The sequence below is a fragment of the Anabrus simplex genome, chromosome 2, assembly GCF_040414725.1.
Source record: "Anabrus simplex isolate iqAnaSimp1 chromosome 2, ASM4041472v1, whole genome shotgun sequence".
NCBI classification, from domain to species: Eukaryota; Metazoa; Arthropoda; class Insecta; order Orthoptera; family Tettigoniidae; genus Anabrus; species Anabrus simplex.
This window is the reverse complement of record NC_090266.1, coordinates 191,918,481-191,945,822: the sequence shown is the minus strand read 5'-3', so window position 1 is coordinate 191,945,822 and position 27,342 is coordinate 191,918,481. Positions and strand designations below refer to the sequence as shown.

The following is a 27,342-nucleotide window of genomic DNA, read 5'->3' as shown; positions in this document are numbered from 1 at the left end:
TTATACAGTGTATCTAAAAAAACTTAACATGTTACAGAAGTGACAATTGGTATTTTTTATCTCTATTAAAAATAAAGAAACATGTATTTTTAGTTTTCAGAAATACCACTTGGGTGGAGGGGGTAAAAGTGACTGAAAATGGTGTTGAATTCTTTTAATTAGGCTACTGTTATCTCAAAAATGAAGATGTTACAGACGTGAAATTTGATATTTGGAATCTGCTTTAAAAGTAAAGAAACACGTATTCTCAGAAAATCCAATGAAAGAGGGGGAAGTTAAAGAATTGAAAAATTAATTGACTTAATTGTATGAGAATACTTTCCTTTTATTTTCCCAACATTCAGCATCATTTGCAGGCATATTTATGTACCTCTCTCTTAACCTCAGTAGTGCTCCAACCACACCATATGAAAGATACAACCAGCAGTTGTGCAGTGAAAGTTCATAATATCGCCAGAAACTATAACTGAAATGATCTGGTATGAAACACTTTCAGGGTACACAACAAATGTAATTTGGGAGATACAGCTGAATTATTGTCTGAATTCTGTAGTAAATGATCTTAAGACTTTTTTTTTTGTTTTTGCTATTGGCTTTACGTCGCACCGACACAGATATGTCTTATGGCGACGATGGGACATGAAAGAGCTAGGACTGGAAAGGAAGCGGCCGTGGCCTTAATTAAGGTACAGCCCCAGCATTTGCCTGGTGCGAAAATGGGAAACCACGGAAAACCATCTTCGGGGCTGCTGACAGTGGGGTTTGAACCTACTATCTCCCGAATACTGGATACTGGCCGCAATTAAGCGACTGCAGCTATCAAGCTCGGTGATCTTAAAAACAGATTTAGTAGAAATGTAAAGGATTTTTCCCCCCAAGACCAAACTGTTCCTTAAACTCTCTCTCTCTGTGTAAATATCAAAGAAATCTCGCATTTCATGCACTACTACATTCCCGTCGTTTTCTTCGTCAATATCGTCAATGTAATCTACGTAATCCATGAACAAGTTAAAAGTCTTCCTCCCATATAAGACATGGTATTCTAGTTCAGTCAACAAGTCAACTCCTAACTAACTCCATGCATGACAGTAACATACTTCAAGAACTTTCTCTTCAAAATTTTACTTTAGTAGTAATTTAATCTGCTGGCATTTGGATGGACTAACATACTTCAGAAGTAATTTACTCTAGTATGGAAGACACCAGTCAGTGACTTTAATATTCTACTAAGGAAGTAGAGTATACTCTTCACTAGTGCACACAGGTACACTTACAGTACCAAAGGTCGAGGATACCGACTATACCGAGGGAATATAGAATCCATTTTGTTTTCAACACAGTTCAGATTTTTATGTTCAAAAGAACAAAGGAAAACATAAAAGCATGTACAGTAAATATTATAACTTCTATATTCATTTTTATTGAACAATAAAATATATACTGCAACATTTGATATAATAATCATTAAACATATGAATTTCTAATGATTAATAAAACCTACATATACAGTAAACCTGTCTTCAGTGGAAACCCAAGGGACCAGACATTTTTCCTGATGTATGTACGATTCTAGTTCATAAAGATGGTTAAAAAATTAAATAAAAATCATACTAAACTGTGGATCAGTGGTAGAGTGTTGGCCTCCACATCCCAAGATAGCGGGTTCAAACCCGGCAGAGGTAGTCGGATTTTTGAAGGGCAGAAAAAGTCCATTCGACACTCCATGTTGTACGATGTCGGCATGTAAATGATCTCTGGTGACACATTTGGAGTTTACCCGACTAAATTAATTAAAACCTCAGCCATAGTCGCCCAAGAGAGTTTTGGTTTACTCTATCTGCTATCTAGTGGGCCTAGAGTAAAACGGAATGTCGAAATTGATGAGCAGGCAGCCAGATGGCGTCAACTTGAAATGCCTGCACACTGTACCTGAGGCCATACGATTATTATTATTATTATTATTATTATTATTATTATTATAAGTAAATACCTCTGTTAGATAACCCAGCAGTAGATTTATAAGATTTTGTGTGTAAGTAGATACAATAATGACACTATAATTACACACATACACTAGGTCATCAGCACTAACACAAATCACACAAACTTCCTCACAGTGCACAGTAGTGTACATATTCTTATTTAATATATACTGTATTACTTTACACGTTTTAAAGAAATAACACAGAAAGTGTCAGGGCAGGTTGAGAAGGAATTTTCCCACTCCCACCTCAGACATTATTTTGCAGCCCCCATATGTTTACCTCAGATCAATCTGATCAAACCTATTTACAGGACTCCGCTATTAAATTAGTTTCAAAAACTACCTACATTATGTGCATTAACCTAATATTTTTTGTACTGTACATTAACAATTACTATTATTGTTATTATTATTATTGAGACATGGAGAAAGCCTCTCCCTAGAGTAGGGCAACAATTTAAACATTTGGCTTTAGAGACAGTTTGCAGCGATACGCTGAACTCTATTCTCGTATGCAGTTCTGCTATCTACAGATGTCACTTACTTGTTTGAGACTGCCACCTACAAGCCTATGTTGGAACTGTCATTTAGGGTAAAATGTAATGGTTATGGGTTGGCACCTCCTTTTAGGTCACTTCTACAGTTGCTCCTACCGTGTTCTCCTCATCCAACGAATGCCAGCCTGCCAATATAAAAGGGACTGGTTTACACTTGTGAAAGATTGACTTGACAGTCAGATCATCGGCTGAGGTTCACACCTCACTTAAGGCAGCTGGGGTGCTGGGGCAACCAGTAAGGTAGACTTCTACATCCTAAACAATGTAACTCTAGAAACTTCCGAGTGACACAGGGAGATAATGTTTCTGTAGAATGTAAAGCTTAGGGTAGTGTAAGGATTTTATTTCTGTATCATGTAGGTTTTCTAGTTCCTTCAAGCAGCGATGTCATAGCCCTGGTCGCTGTAATGTCTTGAAAGAAACCATAAATGTGGACCTTCATTTCCCTTTTCTCTATCTTATTTCTTGTGACTAGGATTTCCAAATTTAACAGTTTCTCCCATTTTTGACTTAATTTCTTTCCTCCTAGTCACAAAGTAGTATGGGGTTACCCTCTGTTGACATGAATATGTCTTGCAGCTAGGGGTCATCTGAAAATTCCAGATAATGTTACCTAGCAATGATGATGGCTATAGCACACTGAAGTGAGGAATAAAAGAAGGAAAAAAAAAAAAGCAAAGTCATCTCCACACAGGCCATGAAGATCCTGTAATTTAGAGTTACCGATCACCCACTATTCTTATCTAATTTGTTCTTTTTCTTGCTAAAGAAAAAAGAAACAAAGTGAAAGAGAGAGAGAAAAAGAGAGAGATTCTAAATATATTAGTTTTTCTTTTAAGTGAAAATTTTATTCGCTCAGCCGTATGGCCCTGCCGTCTCTTCCCCAACCCACTACAGACCGTCAGAATAATTATTATCATACTGAATGTAGCCACTTTACATAAAATTTGTTACAAACAATAATTACAATTACACAATTTATAAAATTAACTTTGCTTTTCTTTTCTAACCCTTTTGACTTTTTAGAAATTACTCAGTTAAATCTGAACTTTTCTTGCTTTTTATGTTGCACTATCTTTTCTAAATTTAAGGTTTATGCTGTCTTCCTCTCCACAGCTATCATAGAAAAGCATCTTAGTCATCCCTGACTCACTGAAAATTTTCCGATATGGACTGTTTTCCCGTTCATAAGGTTCCGCTAAAACAGGGTTTACTGTATTACAAGTTTATACATTAAGGAACATTAAGTGACAGCATTACTGGCTTAAGGAAATGAAAATGAAAGGGTTCTTTCAACAACCTACATGGCACATATTCATTTGTTACCAAAGGAATCATCATATATACTCATTTTAAAATTTTTATTTTAATCTAAACAGATTCAGAATTCTCTTCAGTCACAAAAAAGTTGGCTGTGTTGAAAATTTCGGGTGCTTCATATGATGGAGATTTTACATTCCTTGAAACAATGGAATCAGTCTTTTTCTGAAAGAAAGAAAAAGAAGTCGCATTAGTCCTACAAAAATTGCAATGCATGAATTATTGCTATAGTCTGCACAAAATTACATTCTTTGCTATACAGATGAGCTACTGAAGTATTTGAGTTATGTCCCCTGTAATAAATTAATTCAATACACATGACAGACAGTGCAAACAGTTTGTAATGCTGAAAGTAATAAAGAGGCTAGAAGTAATCCATAGCTTTAGGTGGAATGATCTTCTGATAATCTAATTTTTTTTTTTTTTTTTTTTTGCTAGTTGCTTTACGTCGCACCGACACAGATAGGTCTTATGGCGACGATGGGACAGGGAAGGCCTGGGAGTGGGAAGGAAGCGGCCGTGGCCTTAATTAAGGTACAGCCCCAGCATTTGCCTGGTGTGAAAATGGGAAACCACGGAAAACCATCTTCAGGGCTGCCGACAGTGGGGTTCAAACCTACTATCTCCCGAATACTGGCCGCACTTAAGTGACTATAATCTAAATCTAGTAGATTAAATTAAATACTGTACTTATTAATAGATTTAATCATAGCATGAAGGTATCATCAAGAGTGGCAATTTTTTGCAACAACAATATTACATGAAATACTTTTAAAGGCCTGTATATTGGTATTCTTATTTTTCATGACTTGTACACTACTTTTTGATGTGATGGTATAAATGTGAATAATATTTGAACAAAGCTAATAGTAAAATAAAAACACATGAAGTATATTTATTTTAAACTGACATAGGCTAAAGCACAACAGAAAACAAAGATCAAATGATTATTGATACAAAATGAGATTAATAAAAATATACAAAATTAACTTAAGTCATGTTCATGAACCAGTAACACTTTTGAGGAAATCACAGAACATGCCTGAACATTTTGTTTTGTAATTGAATCAGTCATTTAATAAAGGGCTCAATTACCTCAATCCTAATTTTTCAGGAGAGACATAAAACGTATTACAGTATGTGAAAAATTAGTCACATTAATTTGAATGTTGTATGTTTCATGGATGGAGTCTGGTTGCATGTACAGTAAGTATTGGCAGTGTGCAATGTACAGCAAACATATTAGTTAACTCATTACCGTATGTTACTTTTGAGCCCTTTCTTAAAGGACTGTAGTGAACCCAAACCAAACCAAACCCCATGGCACCACAGCCCTTGAAGGGCCTTGGCCTACCAAGCGACCGCTGCTCAGCCCGAAGGCCTGCAGATTACGAGGTGTCGTGTGGTCGGCACGACGAATCCTCTCGGCTGTTAAACTTGGCTTTCTAGACCGGGGCCGCTATCTCACCGTCAGATAGCTCCTCAATTCTAATCACGTAGGCTGAGTGGACCTCGAACCAGCCCTCAGGTCCAGGTAAAAATCCCTGACCTGGCCGGGAATCGAACCCGGGGCCTCCGGGTAAGAGGCAGGCACGCTACCCCTACACCACGGGGCCGGCGCTGTAGTGAACATTTATATAAATCATCAATGTTAAGTGATAAAATATAAATATGACACTATTAGTAGTTATTATTCAAAGCATATCAAATGTGTGCAAACATAGTGCAAATTAGTGTATATGCAATAAAGATGGAAAGATTCATTTCCAGCTATAACTTTTTTTAAATTTGCTTTTACGTCGCACTGACAATGGGATAGGAAAGGGCTATGAGTGGAAAGGAAGCAGCAATGACCTTAATTAAAGTACAGCCCCAGCATTTGCCTGGTGTGAAAATGGGATACCACGGAAAACCATCTTCAGGGCTGCCGACAGTGGGGTTCGAACCCACCATCTCCCTAATTAAAGCTGATAGCTACGTGACCCAAACCACGCAGCCACTTGTTCGGTCCAGCCATCATTGTCTGTTGTAACAGTAGGCCATGCAAGAATTTCCCTGTAAAAGTTTTCATGTTCTTCAGGGATGTAACACATCGGTTTAAACAAGTCCTTTATTTTGTTGGCGCCGAGATGCACTGGGCTGGTGTATGCACAGCTTGAACTTGTCCCGGATTATTGGAGTCATACTTGAACTCCACAGAGTGGGCTGTAAGCTTACTATCGCATCCCGAGGCACTTCTTTCTCTCACAATACCATTGACAAGCAACTCCTTTACAATAGAAAAGATTTTATTACATCCTCCTGTTCAATACATGTATCCATCTTTTGACTGAATGATTTTTAATCAAACATGTTTCGGCTCATTTTCAGTCATCTTCAGTGAAAAAATATATTAAAAGCTACAAGAATTGATGTTGAAAGAGTATGATAAAAACCAACCAAGTAGAGATTTAAGTTCTCTTACCTCCTCAGGAACATGATGTTTAATGTGGTCCAGGATGAATGTACATACATACACTCATGTTCAAAAAAAAAAAAAAAAAACCATACAACAGAGCACGTTGAAAGACTAGAGATAGGAAGTTCATATTCACAGGACATGTTCATTAGTATGTTCTGCAGAAACGATTACCATTTCAGTCACCTAGGTTCAGCATAAGTCTTGTTGCCTAGTAGGCACTGGGTCCTCCATGGGCACTGATAACTTGTTCCATGCGTGATGGCATCGACGCATACAAGGTGTTAATGGCGCCCTGACGTATAGCCATCCAAGCTGCATTCACCTGGTTCTATAGTACATCTTTCGTAGTTGACATTGCATCACAGCGTCACACCTGTCATTTCACCATATCCCACACATTTCGATTGGCGACAAGTCCGGTGATCGGGCAGGCCGGGGCAACACTCTGACATCCTGTGACAACAAGAAGGCACGTGTTCATGCAGCAACATGTGGTTGCACATGTTTATGCACATTAGTCAAAGGTAGGCGGAGAAATGGACGGCACGCCGGTAACCCAGACCGCAATAAACGGCGACGGACTGTCACTCCTGATAGTGTACGATGTTCCACTGTTGTGCCAGATCCGAGGAGAATGCAGATCTGTCCTGCAATGCCGATCTTCTTGGAGGGTGGTCTGGGTGGTGTGACCATACCCATCTCATCGTGTTCTATGACCTTCTGTGAACCATTCTGTACACACCCGTTGCACTGCCGACACACTTCATCCCACACGAGCAGCAATTTCCTGAATGGATGCATCACGTTCTCTCATGCCAATAATGCGCCCTCTTTCAAACTCACTCATTTGACGGCACGATTCTCACATACGTCTGCGAGGCATCCTGCGCGTCTTCAAGTCACAATGATCCATTACTTTTGATTTATAGTGACAACGAGAGGTGCAGGCACATTTTACCAGTCGGTGGTGGTGTGCTGAGATATTGATGGGACCATGAACCTGAGGGCCAACATGTTCAAATGCTAATAATTACTTCAGGACATACTAATGCACTTGTCCTGTGAATATGAACTTGCTATCCCTAGTCTTTCAAGGTGTTCTGGCTTTTATGAACATGAGTGTAATTACATTTAAGTTCTTTAGGCCTTTTAATCATGAAATTAAATTATGGTTTCCTTCTGGGAGCTTAATTTTTGATACTACTTTTTGGCTACTTTTCCTCCCTGGCCTTCGTGGTAAACATGCATAACAGATTTAAGTTTATGAATATTGAACACATACATACATAATAGCTGCAGATAGTAAAAATCTTGTACAAGGATGCGGGATCACTAGGTGCCAGGCAAGTTCACTTTAGAAAAGGTTCAATTCCAGTAGTCAAGCCCTTTCTAAAATGAATATTACATTGTACTTACTGTTTCTTCCATAATAATTGAGCCATTTCAATACAGGACCATGTATCCACCATTCAGACTCCATTCCACACAAAAGACAAGTGTTAAAAAAAAAAAATGTAATTGAGCCCTTTCTTAAATGATTGATTCAATTAGTGTTCTCCTTACAACTAAACTGTATTTACTGAAATATCTTTCAGCATCTACACATTTTGGTAGGACCCCAATAAACTGCAGACCTGCTTAGGCTAACTTTGGGTATTTGAGCCAAGCAGTCAATGATATTTGCAGAGATTCCAAATTTTTATAGTTCTACTTATTTTGTACAAGTTATAAGCAAAAATATTAATATCCTCCTCCAAAGCTAATCTATATTGACAACCTGAAATAAGGGATCTTTCTTTTACTCTCAGTTAAACCTTTGAAATCAGCTGATAATACCTGGCCAGCAGTGCTAGAATCAGAGAGTTTACCAACCTCTTGGAAAAATAAAATTAAATTGTCCTTCCTTACACATGACTACTCCAGCTTTCTGTTACAGTTAACCATTCACTCCATAAATATGTTTTTCACTATACTTTTTATATTTACATTTGAAGAAGAATCCAAGAATTACAACACATCCTCCAGCCCACCTTTTCAGCACAGTATATGAAGTTAACAACTCATCCCATAGCTTACAGGCAAAAAGATAAAGAAGTGCCCTCCTACCATGATATTAATTTATACTGCCCGTATACGTTTCTGGTGAGGTATGGTGTTTTACAGTGCACTGTGTCTTCTGGTATGGATTAAAACAAATTTGTTACTTTCCATGACCTACCTCAGTGTCATCCTTTGTTTTGACAATGTAACATTGATTGAGGTATCAACGATGTTAGTAATACCATTTCTTATGCAGCCAGTCACTGCAATAAAAGGTGTGAAAGTGTTGCTCATAAGGTCAGTTGGTGTATGCATTTCAGTGGACTTGGCAGACTGATTCGTAATAGCTGTCTGGCTCACTGAGGAAAACAGCGGGGAAACTACCTCACTCCTCATTTTCCTAATACAGTACATTGATGAGCAACTGAAGCAGTAATACCTCCTGAATTTATCTTTTTGAATTTTCCTTCTGCCTTTGTTTATCCAGTTTTCTTCTTGTCTGACACTTCCCACCTCAAGATTGAAAATCCTGTCAAGATAGCCCCTCGATGAGTGTTGAAGCCTGCTCTCCAGATGAAGCTGGGAAGCAGAAACAAGCTCATAAAGGCTGAAAAGAAATGAGATCGAGGTGTCCAGTAGCAGTGTTTGGGAGTTAGAAGTGGGGGGCAAAAAATGTATAAACAACAAAAAAGTAACCGGATCTAGGGCTATAGCGGGGGGCAACAAAATTGAAAAAAAAAATCTACAAAATGGTAAGTATTTTGAAGCTCTCTGAGCAAATTTCTATAGAGACATAAAGGTTGAGTCTACCAAATTTAGTATGGTATAATAGTACTGTACAATAAAACCTTCATCAAAGAATAATAATTACACATGGATTACAATTAAATAGAAGTTCAGTGTGATTATACAGTTAAGGTGTTATTTAGTATTTGGCTACACACTAACAAAGTAACAGACACTAGATAGAACTGCACAGACACACTGAATGAGTGAGACTAGCAGACTGACGAATGTACGCGGCAAGCGGGTGAATCATACCTCAGTGTAAATGACCTTAGCAAAGTTATTCCCCTGCTACCCTTCCTCACAACACATGCTACACGATGCTGCGCGTGTCTCCACTACTTGCTGACTACTTGCTGTGACAAATAGCCAATCTCATCTTGTTCAGTATTGAAGATAACAATAAGAAAAATTCTTTCAAGAATAAAAATTTACTTTGTCCACCTATTCAATACAATTATATTTTGTAGTGATTAAATCCTACATGAATTACAAACACTAATTAGGAACATGTTTCGCCCTAGTTTATGGGCATCTTCAGCCTAATAATAATCATAAGGTCAAGTCTTAATCCCATTAAACATTAGATCTTAAAACTAAATACAATGGTCTTATGTTTAACAAATATACAAAAAGTTGTGTTTTGGGTGATATTTACATTTGGGTGATATTTACATAGATTTACAATGTGTACAATAATTACATCCAAGATTTCTGACTAGGAAGCAAATAAAAACAATGACTAGAAATTGTCAATTCATAAAATGGAACTTTCCAATTGTATGGATGAAAGTTTATACATGTGTTCACTTGACTAGAACTTGACTACAGCGTAAATTGGAATTTCTCCAACTGTATGGATGGTTCGTAGTTTATACAATTGTGTTTGTAATTCACGTAGGATTTAAACACTACAAAATATAATTGTATTGAATAGGTGGACAAAGTAAATTTTTATTCCTGAAAGAATTTTACTTACTTGCTGTGACGTTGTATGAATCGGTTAGCCGCAACGAATGATATTTTCTGCGTATTTCTGCTAAGTATAATTCTCAATAATTAAATAAATTAAGCTAAGGAATTAGCTCCAAAACAATAGGGACTGAAAAAAATACTTTTTTAAAATATAATTTTCTACTTTCAGGTGAGTTTTTTAATTACTGTCAGGTTCTTCAGTCTGTCGAAACTTAAAAAAAAAAAAAAAAAAAAAAAAAAATCAGGTGGCTGAAATGGAATATCCTTTTCTCCACAAAGTCGGGGGGCGACTGCCCCCCTCGCCCCCACTAATCGCTGCTACTGGAGGTGTCCGATTGCAAGAACTTGCTGGTCATGAAATGCCAAATGAAGTTGAAGAAACTGAAGAAAGGAAAGAATGCAAGGAGATTGGATCTAGACAAGTTGAAAGAAAATAGTGTGAGGGATGGTTTCAAGGAACATGTTGCATAAGGACTAAATGAAAGGGCTGAAGGAAGCACAATAGAGGTCAGTAGGGCTACTGATAAACAGTTAGGAGAGAAGGAATGATCAACTACGAATCAATGGGTAACTCAGGAGATACTAGTCCTGATTGACGAACGACGAAAGTACAAGAACACAAAAAATGAGGAGGGCAGAAAATAATACAGGCAATAAAGAATGAAGTAGATAGAAAGTGCAGGACAGCTAACGAAGAATGGCTGAAAGAGAAGTGCAAGGATGTTGAAGGTTGTATGGTCGTAGGAAAGAAAGATGCTGCATACAGGAAAATCAAAGAAACCTTTGGAGAAAGAAAAGTAGGTGTATGAACATTAAGAGCTCAGATGGAAAACCACTTCTAGGGAAAGAAGACAAGGTAAAAAAAATGGTAGGAACATATCCAACAGCTGTACTAAGGTAAAGAAGTAAATTATATGGTTCTGGAACAAGAAGAGGCTGTTGATGCTGATGAAATGGGAGATACAATTTTGAGGTCAGAATTCGACAAAGCTTTGAGGGACCTAAATTGGAACAAGGCACCTGGAATTAATGACATACTGTCAGAATTACAGACTGCCTTAGGAGAAACCAGCGTGATGAGATTATTCCATTTAATGTGTAAGATGTATGATACAGGAGAAGTGCCATTCGATTTTTGGCAGAATGTTGTTATACCTATTCTGAAGAAAGCCGGTGCTGACAAGTGTGAAAACTACCGCACCCTTAGTTTAGTATCTCATGCCTGCAAAATCTTAAAACGTATTATTTACAGAAGAATGGAAAGATCAGTTGAATCCGAGTTGGGAGAAGATCAATTTGGCTTCAGAAGATATGTAGGAGCATATGAAGCAATCCTGACTTTACGTCTGCTATTAGAGGACCAAATTAAGGACAAGCCCATGTACGTCACATTCGTAGATCTAGAAAAGGCATTCTATAATGTAGACTGAACAAAGCTATTTGAAATTCTGGACATGATCAGGATCAGGTAAGAAGAATTATCTACAATATGTATAAAAATTAGTCTGCAGTGATAAGAATCGAGGGCTATGAAAAATGAAGCAGCAATCCAGAAAAGAGGCAAGGCTGCAGTTTGTCCCCTCCTCCTTTTCAACGCTTATATAGAAGGAAATCAAAGAGGACTTGGAAAGGGAATAACAATCCAAGGAGAGGAAATCAAAACCCTGAGATTTGCCGATGATATTGTTATTTTATCCAAATCTGCAGAAGATCTGGAGAAATTGCTGATTGCTATGGACACAGTTGGAGAAGGAGTACAAGATAAAAATGAATAAGTCCACAACAAAAGTAATTTATTTTGCTAGTGGCTTTCCGTTGCACCGACACAGATAGGTTTTATGGCGATGATGGGATAGGAAAGGCCTAGGAGTTGAAAGGAAGCGGCCGTGGCCTTAATTAAGTTACAGCACCAGCATTTGCCTGGTGTGAAAATGGGAAACCACGTAAAACCACCTTCAGGGCTGCCAACAGTAGGATTCCAACCCACTATCTCCCGGATGCAAGCTCACAGCCGCCCGCCACTAACCGCATGGCCAACTCACCCGGTAAACAGAAGTAATGGAGTGCAGTCAAATGAAGTCAAGTGATGCAGGAAAAAATAGATTACGAAAAGTCTTAAAGGCAGTAGATGAATATTGTTACTTGAGTCGTAAAATAATTAACGATGGCAGAAGTAAGGAGGACATAAAATGCAGACTAGTACAAGCAAGGAAGGCCTTTCTTATGAAAAGAAATTGGCTTACTTTGAACATTGATATAGGAATTAGAAATATGTTCTTGAAGACTTTCGTCTGGAGCATGGCATTGTATGGAAATGAAAAATGGATAACAACAAGCTCAGAAAGAGAACAGAAGTTTTTGAAATGTGGTGTTACAGAAGAATGCTGAAGGTGAGATGGGTAGATCGAATCACAAATGAAGAGATACTTAATCGAAATCATGAGAGATCGATTTGGCCAAATTTGACGAGAAGAAATGATAGACACCCAGGACTTGTTCAGCTGGTTTTTGAGGGAAGTGTAGGCAGTAAGAATGGTAAGGGTAGACCAAGGTATGAATATGACAAGCAGAATAGAGCAAATGTAGGATGTAGTAGTTACGTAGAAATGATAAGTTTAGCACAGGACAGGATTGCATGGAGAGCTGCATCAAACCAGTCAAAGGACTGATATTTAAAACGGCGACAATGTCAACATCAACAACTCACAGATTTGCTTTAACAGACAGAACATAAAAATAAATTGAGAGTACGTTAAGTTTCATTCCCACATTAGTCACTTTATATATAACATCACCACTCCTAGTTTCCCCAAAATTACCTGACAGGAGAAATAAACAGCGAGGTGGAAAACAAGGTCTCCCACCAAAACATACATCAGAAAAATCACCCCACTGTTTAATAGTAAGTGTGCATGCAAAAATACCAAAGTAACTTAGTTATTGCACTGTTTTACTAGCTTGCTCTTGCACTACAGCAGTTTTTTCCAGAAAAACATTGTGGTAAATTACTTGCAACAGTATTCTGCTGTCAAGCAAGCAGTGATTTAAATAATGAAACAATAAATTTAAAAAGTCAATTGGTAAAAATAGAATTTGATATACAATTTTTTTTTTTTTTTTTTTTTTTACTGTTAGAAAGCATATTTTCCACATACAGTAATTGCAGTAAACACCAAAACAAAAGAAAAATTGGACTACAAGAGTATTTTACTGGGTGTGCAAATTGCTGTCTTCGGTACTTCAGGAAACATTTCATGTAATTTTAATACTGTTACATGTCAATAAGCCAGAATTCATGGTGCAATTTCATCCGCATGGTTGTCAAAAATCAAGAGATACACTACAGCTCCTTCAATAGCTGTGAACGTTTCTGTGTTTTGAAACTTGATGGTACCACATCACATTTTGACAATCTATAATCATTGTGAAGTTTTTCAGCCTGTTGAAACTAGTGCAGGATTAATAGAATTAGAAAATATTTGAAAAAAAAAAGAACATTTATTAACAGATTCAATCTAAAAAAGTTATTTAATTTAAAACAGAATGACATGTTTTGTTCTTGAAAGATAAACATCAGATTCTATCAAACTAATCTCTTAATTTTTACAATTATTATTATTATTATTATTATTATTATTTTAAAAGAATTCATTAATATTATTCTTTCCCCACTCGTCCACCTAGGACTGCAATGCATCGTCCCTGGTGTTGCACCAGCTGGCTTGCTTATTGGCAACTTTCTGTTATGTCATGCTCTGGTGACGTCACTGGCTTTTGCAGAGCTGTACTTGAACTACTACTACTTCTTCTTCTTCTTCTTCTTCTTCTTCTTCTTCTTCTTCTTCTTCTTCTTCTTCTTCACAAATGGGTCACCGAGGAACACGTGGAATATCAACAATTTTTCGGTCTTCCTTCTTGCCCAATAGTTCTCCATTCTTAAGGACTGTGCACGTTTCCATTTCTCCGACCATTTACCTTATGTAGGTTCCTGTTCTTCTTTGTCAAATCCCAGTGTTTGGACTATAATTCTGATTTCATTCTGAGAATTTGATGATCCTAGTTCAATACGGTCTTTCTCCATTAGTGTCTACCATTTTTTTAAATTATTATTATTATTATTATTATTATTATTATTATTATTATTATTATTATTATTTTCACATTTTAAATTGCTTTGGAAATGATTTAGGGGATGTTCAATGAGCATTAGTGAATTAATAAATTATACAATTAAATGGTGTTTCAATTGGGAACATGCATCATTTTCAAAAATTTTTTTTTTGAAAAGTACACCAATGAAATAGTATGTAAACGTATTACATTGTGGTATGTTGCCTTGTTTTCTACCATTAAAAAATATTTAATAGTGCCTTTCCGCAAGGCGAGTGAAACGGCCTCTGACGTAAGCGGCGCGCTGTGACGTCACGATCCAGTACCGCATGGAGCTCTACCAGCCGTTGTGCATCAGCCGTTGCTAAAAGCCGATTGTTTATTATTCATGATCGCGAATAACTTCAACATGACAGAAGGAAGGTTCAAAACAGCACAATCAGACAATCTATCATGTGTAGATGTCATCATTCTTGAAAAATAGTGACTTTTGTGGCCGCAGAATTTCGCGGATAAAAAACAAGTTTGTAAGTGGCATCTTTTATATACGTGCAATGTACTGTAACCCATAGTATTAGGATAACAACTGAACCTGGATAGATATCACATCACTTTCAACATTTCCTTCTAGACGGATTCCCCTATTAAAGAATAACATTACATTTTCGGGCTTTCAGCATTAGTAAAGTAAGAAATCAGATTTCAGCACTAACATAAACATATAGGTAGCATTATAGTACTAGTCCGCTTCTGTGGTGTAGTGGTTAATGTGTGCCACTCCCGGAGGCCCGGTTTCGATTCCCGGCTCTGCCATGAAAGTTGAAAACAAATAGTACGAGGGCTGGAACGGGGTCTACTCAGCCTCGGGAGGTCAACTGAGTAGGAGGTAATGGCCCTCCTCACCAGTTTCATCACCATACTCAAAGTCTCACGTTCCAGGACACTGCCCTTGAAGTGGTAGAGGTGAAATCCCTCGCTGAGTCCGAGAGAAAACCAACCCTGAAGGATAAACTGATTAAGAAAGAAAGAAAGAAAGATCATAGTACTATAGGGCTATAATCTATCATTAGGGACAACTGGCCTACCACTTCCGGGGCCCATGAAAGAGAATTAAATATCTTTGTGGAGGGAAAAAGTTAAACAAGGTAAATATGACTTCATCTAGTTTTCACAAGTCGGACTGAGTGGTTCAGATTGTTGAGGTGCTGGCCTTCTGACCTCAACTTGGCAGGTTCGATCCTGGTTCAGTCCGGTGGTAGTTGAAGGTGCTCAAATACGTCAGCCTCGTGTCGGTAGATTTACTGGCACGTAAAATAACTCCTGCAGGACTAAATTCCTGCACATCGGCGTCTCCGAAAATCGTAGAAGTAGTTAGCGGGGCGTGAAGCCAGTAACATTAATTACATTTGGCTTTTAACAAGCTGAGCATATCAGGAAAGAAAAGTGTCCTGGTGACATTTTAGTCGCTCAATACAGGAATGTCTTTGGGTGCTGTGACTTTAATTTTTTTTTTTTTTTTTTTTTTTTTGCTGTTTGCTTTACGTCACACCGTCACATAATGGCGACGATGGGACAGGAAAGGCCTAGGAATGGGAACAAAGCGGCCGTGGCCTTAGGTACAGCCTCAGCATTTGCCTGGTGTGAAAATGGGAAACCACGGAAAACCATCTTCAGGGCTGCCGGCAGTGGGGTTCAAAACCCACTATCTCCCGGATGCGAGCTCGCAGCTGCGCACTCCTAACCGCACGGCCAACTCGCGCGGTATTTTTACCCTTCGGTTTATTGGCTTGTATAACCTAAAACTTAGGCTAAGTTGGATTATATTTTAAACACCTACATCACTGTTTTCACCTGTGTGCAATTATGTTATTTCTTTCATTAATATTATGATAATTATTATAATTGAGCATTGTTAACTTATAAGACTCCAACAGACAAGCATTGGTTTTGTGTAGAGTTATACATTTGTTAAATTCACGTCGTTTCCTTTCATGATGTATACGCCTATTCTTTGTTACGTTATAGGGTATTTAGATATAGCCTAAATTTCTTTACCAATTAAGCTCTTCAATAAAGACATACATAACTGTCCCATGCCAAGATATATTGGTAGAATTAGAGCTGTCAAAATGGTTCATTACCCCTTTGATTTATTATCTTGACATGGATCACCCCAAACATAGGTTAGGTTTGGAGAATACTTTAGTAATCAGCATTATTTAATGCACCGTTTATTACTTTCATATTCCAAGATGTAATTGAAGCATTTAAATAAAGCATCATACATTAAAATTTAAAGTTTTACCACTAGAACAGCTGACATGGAAAAGTGATTTGAAAATTCAAACAAATTCATCTTACGTTAAAATGTTCAAAAAAATAAACTGTAGACTTATCCGATATATCACCAGCATTTCTCCAGCTCGCCAAAATCCATTTCTCCCTAGTTTTAGCGTCTCTGGAACGTTTATAAACAATTTGTTTGGGATGGTATGCGATGTGCTATTGCACATCGGAACTCTACACCATTTATAAGTTTTCTGCCTCACTGTCTGCGCAGGATTCATTTTAAGTCTAAAATATACCACTCAGATTATTATCCAATGTATAGACCTCGAATTTAACCATACTAGACACTAACGTAAAGTAGAAATACGCGAAGTGTATCCTGCTTCTCACAGCACACTACGTGTTATTTCGTCTGCTAATTCAGTCAACCTGTACGATGACGTCAGGCCAATGAGATCGCGTACTTGCGTGACATGACATTTTCGTAGATTTTTATCATGTTTGGAGTTATTATTTGTACATTCTGATCACATTTTTGAATTCTGCATGCAATTTTGTATCAGATTAGCATATTTTTAATTAAAACCCCGGATCATGCATGTTCCCTATTGCTGTGGCTTCCTAATATGTGACTTAATTTAGAAGAGTGAATATTGGGGAATATTTTTGGTGCGTGTATATATGTGTGTGTGTGTGTGTGTGTGTGTGTGTGTGAGAGAGAGAGAGATTGTTGAGTTTATTCTGGCTGGCATTTATTGCAATGAGTACTTCTATTGCATCCTTTATATATACTATAATTTTCTATTATTTTCAATGAGTAATATTTCAAAGATCTGTACTGATATCTATGAAGTGGTGTGTGTTATCGTACATTTGTTCACAGAAGCTTGGTATCTGCTGTGGCTAGTTGCATTTTTGTATTCTTTGTACCTGGTATGGTAATTACGTTCTGTTTGGCCAACATGTGTGACATTCAAATTTGGTTCTTGGCATGAGTTCATATATTCCTGATTTGGCAATATAGTAAACAAGTCACTGGCAAGATGCCAGGGATGATGCAGTCCTAGTTGGAGAGAGGAAGCACAATAGGAGTTCACCATTATGAAAAGTAAAATATAATTTAGGAAGGCATATTGAGAATTTTAACAAATGTTTTTACACTTGTTCATAATATTTTTAAATTTTTTTAAATAATATAAATTAACAACGTTTTGACAGAATCCAAGGCCATACCCAGTAATTTTTTTTCGGTGGGAGGGGGGGTACTTTTACATGCGAGGAGCTTCCAAAACAAAAGCTATAGGAGCTGTGATGGTAGAATACACCCACAGTATCCTCTGCCTGTCATAGAAGTCAACTAAAACGGAGACCTGGAGCAAAAAAAGTGTCAGTTTCCTCACTTTTATCTTCCCTATCTGACTACCTTTGGACAACACTTGTTCTATTCTCACCCCAACGCTTTTAGGTTTACAAGGCTTAGGGAGTCTCTAATTTTAACCCCTCCATGACCTCTCCCTTTTGTTTGCCAATGCCTTCATTCTTTGCCAGTTGCTTTACATCGCACCGACACAGAAGGTCTTATGACGACGATGGGACAGGAAATGGCTAGGAGTGGGAAGGAAGCGGCCGTGGCCTTAATTAAGGTACAGCCCCAGCATTTGCCTGGTGTGAAAATGGGAAACCACGGAAAACCATTTTCAGGGCTGCCGACAGTGGGGTTCGAACCTACTATCTCCCAAATACTGGATACTGGCCGCACTTAAGCGACTGCAGCTATCGAGCTAGGTCTTCATTCTTTGAAGGTCAGGCATCTTCCACATTTCCTCTAATTAGCATTAATAGAGGCAGCGTGCCCAATAATAATAATAATAATAATAATAATAATAATAATAATAATAATAATAATAATGGCATATGGCCTTCAGAGAGGGCTGCTGCAAGTCTTTCAAGGATACCTGCACTGCCGTGCAAAGGAAGAAGGCAGTAACTACCTGAACTTGAAAATTGAGATCAAATTTTAATCAATTCCTCATTACTTTCTAGTTTATGGATGATGCTGAAATTAACACATTAACTATAAAGCAAGCAGGAAAATTGATATCTAGCACAACTTCTTGCTAGAATGATTCTTCTTCTTCTATGTTTCCTACCCAGTCTCCCGGACGTTGGCGATCAATGTGGAGAGTGCTTTTCTGTCTTCAGCAACACTGTACAGTTCTTCAGTGCTTTTTATGCCTGTCCAGTCTTCAATATTCTTAAGGCACATTGTTCTCCTTCTGCCTACTGCTCGGCGCACTTCAATTTTGGCTTTCAAAATTTGTTGTAAAACTGTGTATTTTTCACCACACAAAACATGCCCCTAGGTATGCAATTTTTCTGCATTTGATGGTGGTTACCAGTTCTTTTTTGCATTTTGCTCTCTGTAATACTTGTTCATTCATTCATGATTACCAACAATAAAATGAACAAGGTAGCAATGTACAAACAGTGTTTTCTTAGATTGTAGCTAGTATTTGCTGCCTTCTGTCAACGTTGAGCACAATGGAAGTTCAACCTTAAAAAGCAGTACTTCTGCAGATGCTGCTTTCTTACAGTGCAGTCTCTACTTACTGCTTTCTGTCAGTGTAGATTCACAATTACAAAGAATGGGTTTCTTCCACCTAATCAATACTTTATTATTTCTTGTTACTATACAGTACAGGTTTCGACCTTCACAGAGGTTATCTTCAGCTGGTCATGAGATCTAGTGTTAACATATAATTCAAAACATTACTAAATCTAATGAGGAATGTCATATGATATGAGTGATGACATTAAAATATACAATGATATTACGTGTCCCCTGGTTTAAAAACAAGCGCCATGTTTATGTGACATGTACCCATATATGCTACTTAAAATTTTAGTGTACTGGTTCGTGAGTAACACCTAATATGTTCAAATACCATTTTACAATTTAAGATGTCCGAGATATTCTTGAGGTACACTTTGGAGTTTGATTAATGTTAGCATTCTAGAATATTCAAAGATATCAATGTCATGAAAGCTAGTAACACATAATACGTTAAAATGTGATATTCTGTAAATTAAAATGTTCACAGTATTCTTAAGGTACACTTCGGAGTTATATTGATGTTGCTAAAGCGTTGCATATGTTCACAGGTATGTTTGTACCAAGCATTCTAGAATATTCAATAGTGTGAATTGTCCATTTCGTTCATTCATACAGTTGAGGTGTTAAATGATTTACAACGAAACACTGTAGTGTATCATTAGTTTCTTTAGTACTAATCTCGTTATATGATATTAAATAGGTGCAGATGTTCCCTCTTTGTAGTTGTGTTGTTGGATATGCTATTAATCTGCAAGAACAGAAAAGCAACGAAGTACGAGAAAATTGCCAACAGAATATCTACTGAACGTGTGGATGGATGAGTGCTTACTTACATAGTACAGTTGGCTAGTCGATGTGTACAGTTAGGGAGCACGTCGTGCACTGCTCCGTGTGCGTCTAGGGCTGGTACTTGTGGTTACGGAGAGGGGAAGTGGAGGGGTAAGAGGGGTAATGATTGGGAAAGGAGAGGTAGAACAGGGCATGTCTTCAGGAGGTTCCTTGATATGTATTGGATTCTGTTTCTTAACTATTTTTATGTAGGTGTTTTTTAATCACGGAATAACTTTATTAAAGAGGATATTAACTCTATCTGTAATTTCATTTAAGTTAAAATTTGGGTTTGCAAAATGATTCATACTAATGTAACATTCTTCTGTTATACTGAGTAGAGGGCCTTTGGGGATCACACTTAGAATCTGCATGTCGTTTGCAATATTTGTAAAATTGCGCTTACAATCCTCGTTAGGTTGAGCTAGGGATGAAAATTGATTATATTTTAAGGCGTTTATACGTTCATTGTAACGGATAAATAAATTTCTTCCAGTACGTCCGATATAGCTAGCCTCACAACTGTCGCATTTCATTCGATACACTCCTGAACAACTGTATGTACTATTATCATTAACAGATTTGGCGTTGTGAAAAATGTTAGCATTGTTATGTTTGGTATCATATGCTATTTTTGGATTACATTTAAAAAAATATTAGTTACAGAATGAACTTAGGAATTATTGAAGGTGAAAAGTATGTAATCCTTATTGGAGTCATTAGTTCTGGTTAGTTTTGATTTAGGTTGATATTTTACCTTTTGAATGATTTTATTGACCATTTCTCTATTAAATCCTTTTTTGATATTCTATTTTGCAAATCGTGTTTAATTCATTTTTCAGTTCTTCCAGGGATAGAGGTATACTGAATGCTCTGTGTATCATGCTGTGATAAGCTGCTTTTTTTGGGCGTTAGGGTGGATAGTATTGATCAATATGCAAAACCCAAATTTTAACTTAAATGAAATTACAGACAGAGTTAATATCTTCTTTAATACAGTTATCCTGTTATTAAAAAACATCTACATAAAAATAGTTACGAAACAGAATCCAGTACATATCAACGAACCTCCCGAAGACACGCCCCAGTCTACCTCTCCTTCCCCAATCATTACCCCTCTTATCCTTCCGCTTCCCCTCTCCGTAACCACAAGTACCACCCCTAGATGCACACGGAGCAGTGCATGACATGCTCCCTAACTGTACACATCGACTAGCCAACTTTACTATGTAAGTAAGCACACATCCATCTACACGTTCAGTAGATATTCTATCAGCAATTTTCTCATACTTCATTGCTTTTCTGTTCTTGCAGATTAATAGCATATCCAACAACACAACTACAAAGACCGAGCTCGATAGCTGCAGTCGCTTAATTGCGGCCAGTATCCAGTATTCGGGAGATAGTAGGTTCGAACCCCACTATCGGCAGCCCTGAAAATGGTTTTCCGTGGTTTCCCATTTTCACACCAGGCAAATGCTGGGGCTGTACCTTAATTAAGGCCACGGCCAATTCCTTCCCACTCCTAGCCATTTCCTGTCCCATCGTCGCCATAAGACCTATCTGAGTCGGTGCGACGTAAAGCAAAAAAACAACTACAAAGAGAGAGCATTGCACTTATTTAATATCATATAACGAAATTAGTACTAAAGAAACTAATGACACTCTACAATATTTTGTTGTAAATCATTTAACACCTCAATTGTGTGAATGCACGAAATGGACAATTCACACCTTTGAATATTCTAGAATGATTGGTATAAACATATCTGTGAACATATGCAACGCTTTACCAACATCAATATAACTCCGAAGTGAACCTTAAGAATACTGTGAACACTAAGTTAGAGGTTATCGTACTTTAACGTATTATGTGTTCAGTGGCGGCTGGTGCAGAAAATCAGTTGTGTGCTGTAACCCATCCCCACTCCAAAAAATAAAAATATTTAGAAATATACCGGTATGTGGTTTTCAAGAGGCTCTCCACTGAGTTTTCCAGACTGAACAAACATGCAAACAACCCCAACACATATACACATTCCTCATAAAAAACTATAAAACTATATAATTAAACACACAATAACACATGCAATGGCAAAATATTCACGATCTCAAACACTTGGTGTGAGCGCGCAAAAACAGAACTTCCCAATGTTACCAACATCATTGAATTAAAACCAGCAACGTTGTAATTCAAAATTATATGTTATGTTTTTATAGTGTCATTTATAAACTAGACATATTAATTAAAGAAAATCACAATATCATGTCCTTATTTTGACAACACAAAAAGTACAATTTTTATAGTTCATTGATTTACAAATGTGACTATGGAATAGGCAAGTTGGTAGTATTCTATCCTCTTTGGTATTAAAAGACCTAGCGTGAACAGCTCTATAGTATTTCGTTTTCCCGTTTGCTTTGAGCGATCCCCTCTTAAATACTAGCGCTGAGTCAAGAGGGTGCCAGCTGCCACGTTCTCATATCGTTCGTAATGCAAGTGTGCCTAGTGCAAGTGCTGCCTGTCTGTGGTCGAACGAAGAATCGCTGTGAAGTGATGCCTTGGCTGTTGTATCCACAGCCTGTCGGAACCAATCGGAACACATTCTCTTTGTATCGGAAAAGTTCGGCACGCATGCGCAAAAGGCGGAGTTGCTGGTTTCTGTGAGCTGTGATCGCACAGCACCCGGCGTGGAGCGCACCAGTAGTTGCCTTGTTGTGAGGGGAGTTGAATAATGTCCTATTCTTTGGCTGACGTCTTTTTCAATGCACTGTACAGTACAGTATTTGACTGTAGATAATATTTTTAAACTAATTTAATTTTCCCAATAGGCTATGTGCTGCAGCACTTCAGCACATGAGGTACGGCCGCCCCTGTATGTGTTACTAGCTTTCATCACATCCACATCTTTGAATATTCTAGAATGCTCGGTACAAACATACCTATGAATGTATAAAACGATTTACCAACATTAATCAAACTCCAAAGTGTACCTGAATAATATCTCGGACATCTTAAATTGTAAAATTTTATTTTAACATATCAGGTGTTACTTACGAACCAGTATACTACAATTTTAAGTAGCATAAACATGACGCTTGTTTTTTTAAACCAGAGAACATGTAATATCATTGTATATTTTAACACTTTAACTCGACGTGTACATTTGCTTTTTTCGTGGTAAACTGCTGAAATGCGATATACATTTTTCAGGTTGTTGTCAGCTACGGATGTTCGTAATTTCATTCGTAGATGATAATCAGAGACATAATTCGTGTTCAAAGTTACTATTTTTGTGTCCCCCCATTGGGGTGACATATGGTTAAAAGGTTGACTATGCAACAGAGAAAGCGCACGTCACCCCTACAGGGGTGACAGCCTTTTTACCTTTGTTGTTGTGGAACACTGTGCTCTGTGTTGTGAGCTGTTGATTTATGTGCATTTCAATGAGTTCCTTGTAATTTACAGTTTTGTGACAAGAATTTAATTCCTGGTATGTGTTTCTGTGTTGAGTAAGCCATGATTACCGATAGAGAGATAGAAGAACAACTTGAAAAGGGTTCGAATGTTGAATCAAGAGATGTTGACATTTAGGATTTGCAATGTGATGCCACCTTTTCCAAGTCGGAATTCGACAGTAGTTTGTGTAGTGAGGACACTTGCAAAGATTCCGGTGCTGCTTCGGGCAATGATTCAACCAAATCATCAGCCAGTGAAAATTACTGGGGAACATTCTCAGGTTTGAAGGAACATTGTATTTATTTACGCGTAGCCTCGGTTTACAATTTCATCTGAGTGCTAAATCTCAACCAGTATATAAGAATAAAGCAATAATTAACTCCAATCCACATTATTTTCCTTGCCATTAATAATTGAATTCTGATGGTTGCGTATGTCACCCCAGACGGGGTGACAAATGTCAGAGAAATTCCCCTGTCTGTTGTGCAATGCACAGCATGCTGAGAAAGGAATGGGCACTGCGCTGCACTCTATGAACACCTTACGTGAACAAGCAATGCATTACAACAGCGAAAGGTAGCGCTAGTTTCGTGCGACAGCCTGAAGTTGAGAGGCCTGGACACACTACCCCACGAGGGGTGACACGCTATATTTTGTATGAGGGTCCGTCACCCCACATGGGGTGACATCGCCTTCAAAGTGTTAATAATAATGTTATTGGCTTGACGTCCCACTAACTACTCTTTTACGGTTTTTGGAGACGCCGAGGTGTCGGAATTTTGTCCTGCAGGAGTTCTTTTACGTGTCAGTAAATATACCGACATGAGGCTGACGTATTTGAGCACCTTCAAATACCACCGGACTGAGCCAGGATCGAACCTGCCAAGTTGGGGTCAGAAGGCCAGCGCCTCAACCATCTGAGCTACTCAGCCTGGCATTGTATATTTTAATATCATCACTCATATGACATTCCTCATTAGATTTAGTAATGTTTTGAATTACATGTTAAGTTAACTTTAGATCTCATGACCAGCTGAAGATGACCTCTGTGAAGGTCGAAACCGGTACTGTATAATAACAATAAATAATGAAGTATTGATTAGGTGGAAGGAACCCATTCTTTGTAATTGTGAATGTCTAGTATCAATACGGGCATGAAACTGATAGATTATAGTATTGCAGCCACCCAGGCAAAACAAAATGCATACAAATACCAAAATTCTAAGATCAAGATAACAAATCTAATTAAAAGCATTGCTTTCTTGAAGGAATGTCTATCGAACGAACTAATACCAAAACTTATTATGAAATACAACAAGAAACACAGGAACACCACCCAGATACACAATGCACAGAGAAAGACTACTAAAATTTGGTTAAAAGATGAGATTAAATTTCTCTACAGAAAAAAACATTTCCTCAACACACAATTTCATGAAACACATTTTAAAGCTTCACAAGATCTACCACGAAGCTATTGGGATAACTTCTAAATAACGACACAAGAAAAATTAGCAGACATAGCAATCCAGAAACAAAATACATGACAGGAAATTAAACGCACTTAGACAGTTACACAATCAAAACACAAAAGACAATCCTTCCGATGAAAACATCTCTCATAAATCTCACAAAGCTGATAAACACATATTTCATCCACCTACAAAAAACTTAACAAACGCGAACCTCAATGAAATAGAAGCCAATATATTGAGTAGGGGACCCAAACACAACTGGGGAGTCACTTCAACCTTTCAAAACATCACGACCATCATCACATAAACTTAAAATGCCCTAAACAAAATTCCACATGACCTACGAGACGAAGTCAGATATGAAATAAAGAAAAAATTACCACAATACATTGACAGGACTATTAATAACAACAATAACGGAAATACTATTAATTACAAGTCATTAATCTCATATTTGGTCCGTATTGACGACAGTGATTACATATAATTTTAAAAAAAATATTTGTTTAATGTCAACCTAGTCAGTACTTACAATTACCACTATTGTGGTTAAATGATCATAAATAATTGATAATTATTTATTTAATAAATAATTGATAATTATTTATTTATGATTTATTTATGATTTATTTATGATCATTTAACCACAATAGTGGTAATTGTAAGTATTGACTAGGATGACATTAAACAAATATTTTTTTTTTAAATTATATGTAATACTATTAATATCGCACAAATAAAAAACTCAAAGACAAAATCAAGCAACATAATTTAATAGTGATGAAAGTTGATATAATGCCAACACTACTGTCAAAATAGATAAAAATGAATACATAACCAAAACCAAACAGTGTTTTCTAGATAGTACCTTTCAGATTAAGAGTAAAGACCCCACCACAAATATCCAAAATATTAAAAAATATTATTAAATAATACTGGTATTAATTTTCTTTTAAATCAACAAGAAATCGCGAAGTTAACTATAATGAACCCTAAACTACCGACCGCAAAAGCTTTCCCGAAAAATCATGAAGAAAATGTACCTATGAGACCAATTATAAATTATAGATAGTCCCACTTACAAATTGTTGCAGTTTATTAAGGCATTCCTGAAAAAGCATTACACATTTTAGCCAAGACAACAATACGGAACTCTATAGAATTTTTTGCAACATTACCAAAAAACTAGAAATCAAGCAGGTCCATAGTCTAGCATCATATGATATAACGAACATGTAACGTATCCTAATTTAGAAAACCATAATAACTTAAGAATCATAGAAATAGAAGAGTTTATGATTTTACTTGAATTTGCCATCAACAACAATTATTTCAAATTCCATAACACTATTTACCAACAACAAGGTCTTCCCATGGGATCCCCAGCTTCAGGTATACTAGTAGAAATATACACTGATCATTTAGAGCACCAAGAGATTAGCAAAATTGAGAACATCTTTTTCTGGTGCAGATTTGTAGATGACATTTTTGTCACTACAGACAATAGATTCACTAATGAGACAAATATATTAGAACAACTAAATAAAATAGACCCACACATAAAGTTCACAATAGGAAAAGAAAATGACTGCACTTTGAATTATTTAGATATATCTGTCACTAGACACAGTGATCATCTGACATATCAAGTTTATAGGAAACCCACACAAACCTCCAATAGAGTAAGAATAGATTCTATCCACCATAACGCCCATAAAAAAGCAGCTTATCACAGTATGATACACAGAGCATTCAATATACCTGTATCCCAGGAAGAACTGAAAAAAGAATTAAACACAATTTACGAAATAGCCTATCAGAAGGGATTTAATAGAGAAATGGTTGGTACTCACCTGCTGCATTTCATTTTGTTACAGTTGGCAATGTGCTGCTGCGTTTTGTTTTATACAGACGCACACTGAACATGGCGACCGGCAGCAGTACACGTGTTTTGGTGTACCTCTGAATTTGTTGTACATACGTGTAAATATGCAGTGTTTTATTCATGTGTAATAAATGTTTGAATCACCTTCTGAGTGATGTGTTTGTGTCTGCTCGTTTGGGGCAGTCAGGTCCTCCATCTGATTTGTTTCAAAATTGTATTTGTGCACCTATGGAATTGAACTTTGTTATGTGCGGCCGATATGTTGTTTCGTCGTTCGCAACAGATTCAAAGGGTAAAATATTGACCCAAATCAAAACTAACCAGAACTAACGACTCCCAAGGAGGATTATGTACTTTACACATCCAATAATTTCTACGTTCATTCTACAACTAATATTTTTTAAAAACATAATCTAAAAATAGCATATAAAACCAAACATAACAATGCTAACATTTTTCACAATGCCAAATCTGTTAATGATAATAGCAGATACAGTTGTTTAGGAGTGTATCGAATGAAATGCGACAGTTGTGAAGCTAGCTATATCGGACATACTG

At 37.2% G+C, this 27,342-nt stretch overlaps 1 protein-coding gene across 2 annotated transcripts in view; it reads right to left on the bottom strand.

Moving 5' to 3' along the window:
* Positions 1–1,329: 1,329 nt before the first annotated feature.
* Positions 1,330–27,342, bottom strand: part of Blos4 (biogenesis of lysosome-related organelles complex 1 subunit 4) — a 147,259-nt gene continuing 121,246 nt past the window's right edge. The window contains exon 3 of one of the 2 annotated variants that reach the window (XM_067140489.2): positions 1,330–4,026. In XM_067140489.2, the coding sequence (XP_066996590.1) occupies positions 3,913–4,026 (114 nt within the window). In that variant the 3' untranslated portion in view covers positions 1,330–3,912. The remainder of the gene's footprint in view (positions 4,027–27,342) is intronic. The other variant, XM_067140487.2, reaches the window with a different exon arrangement.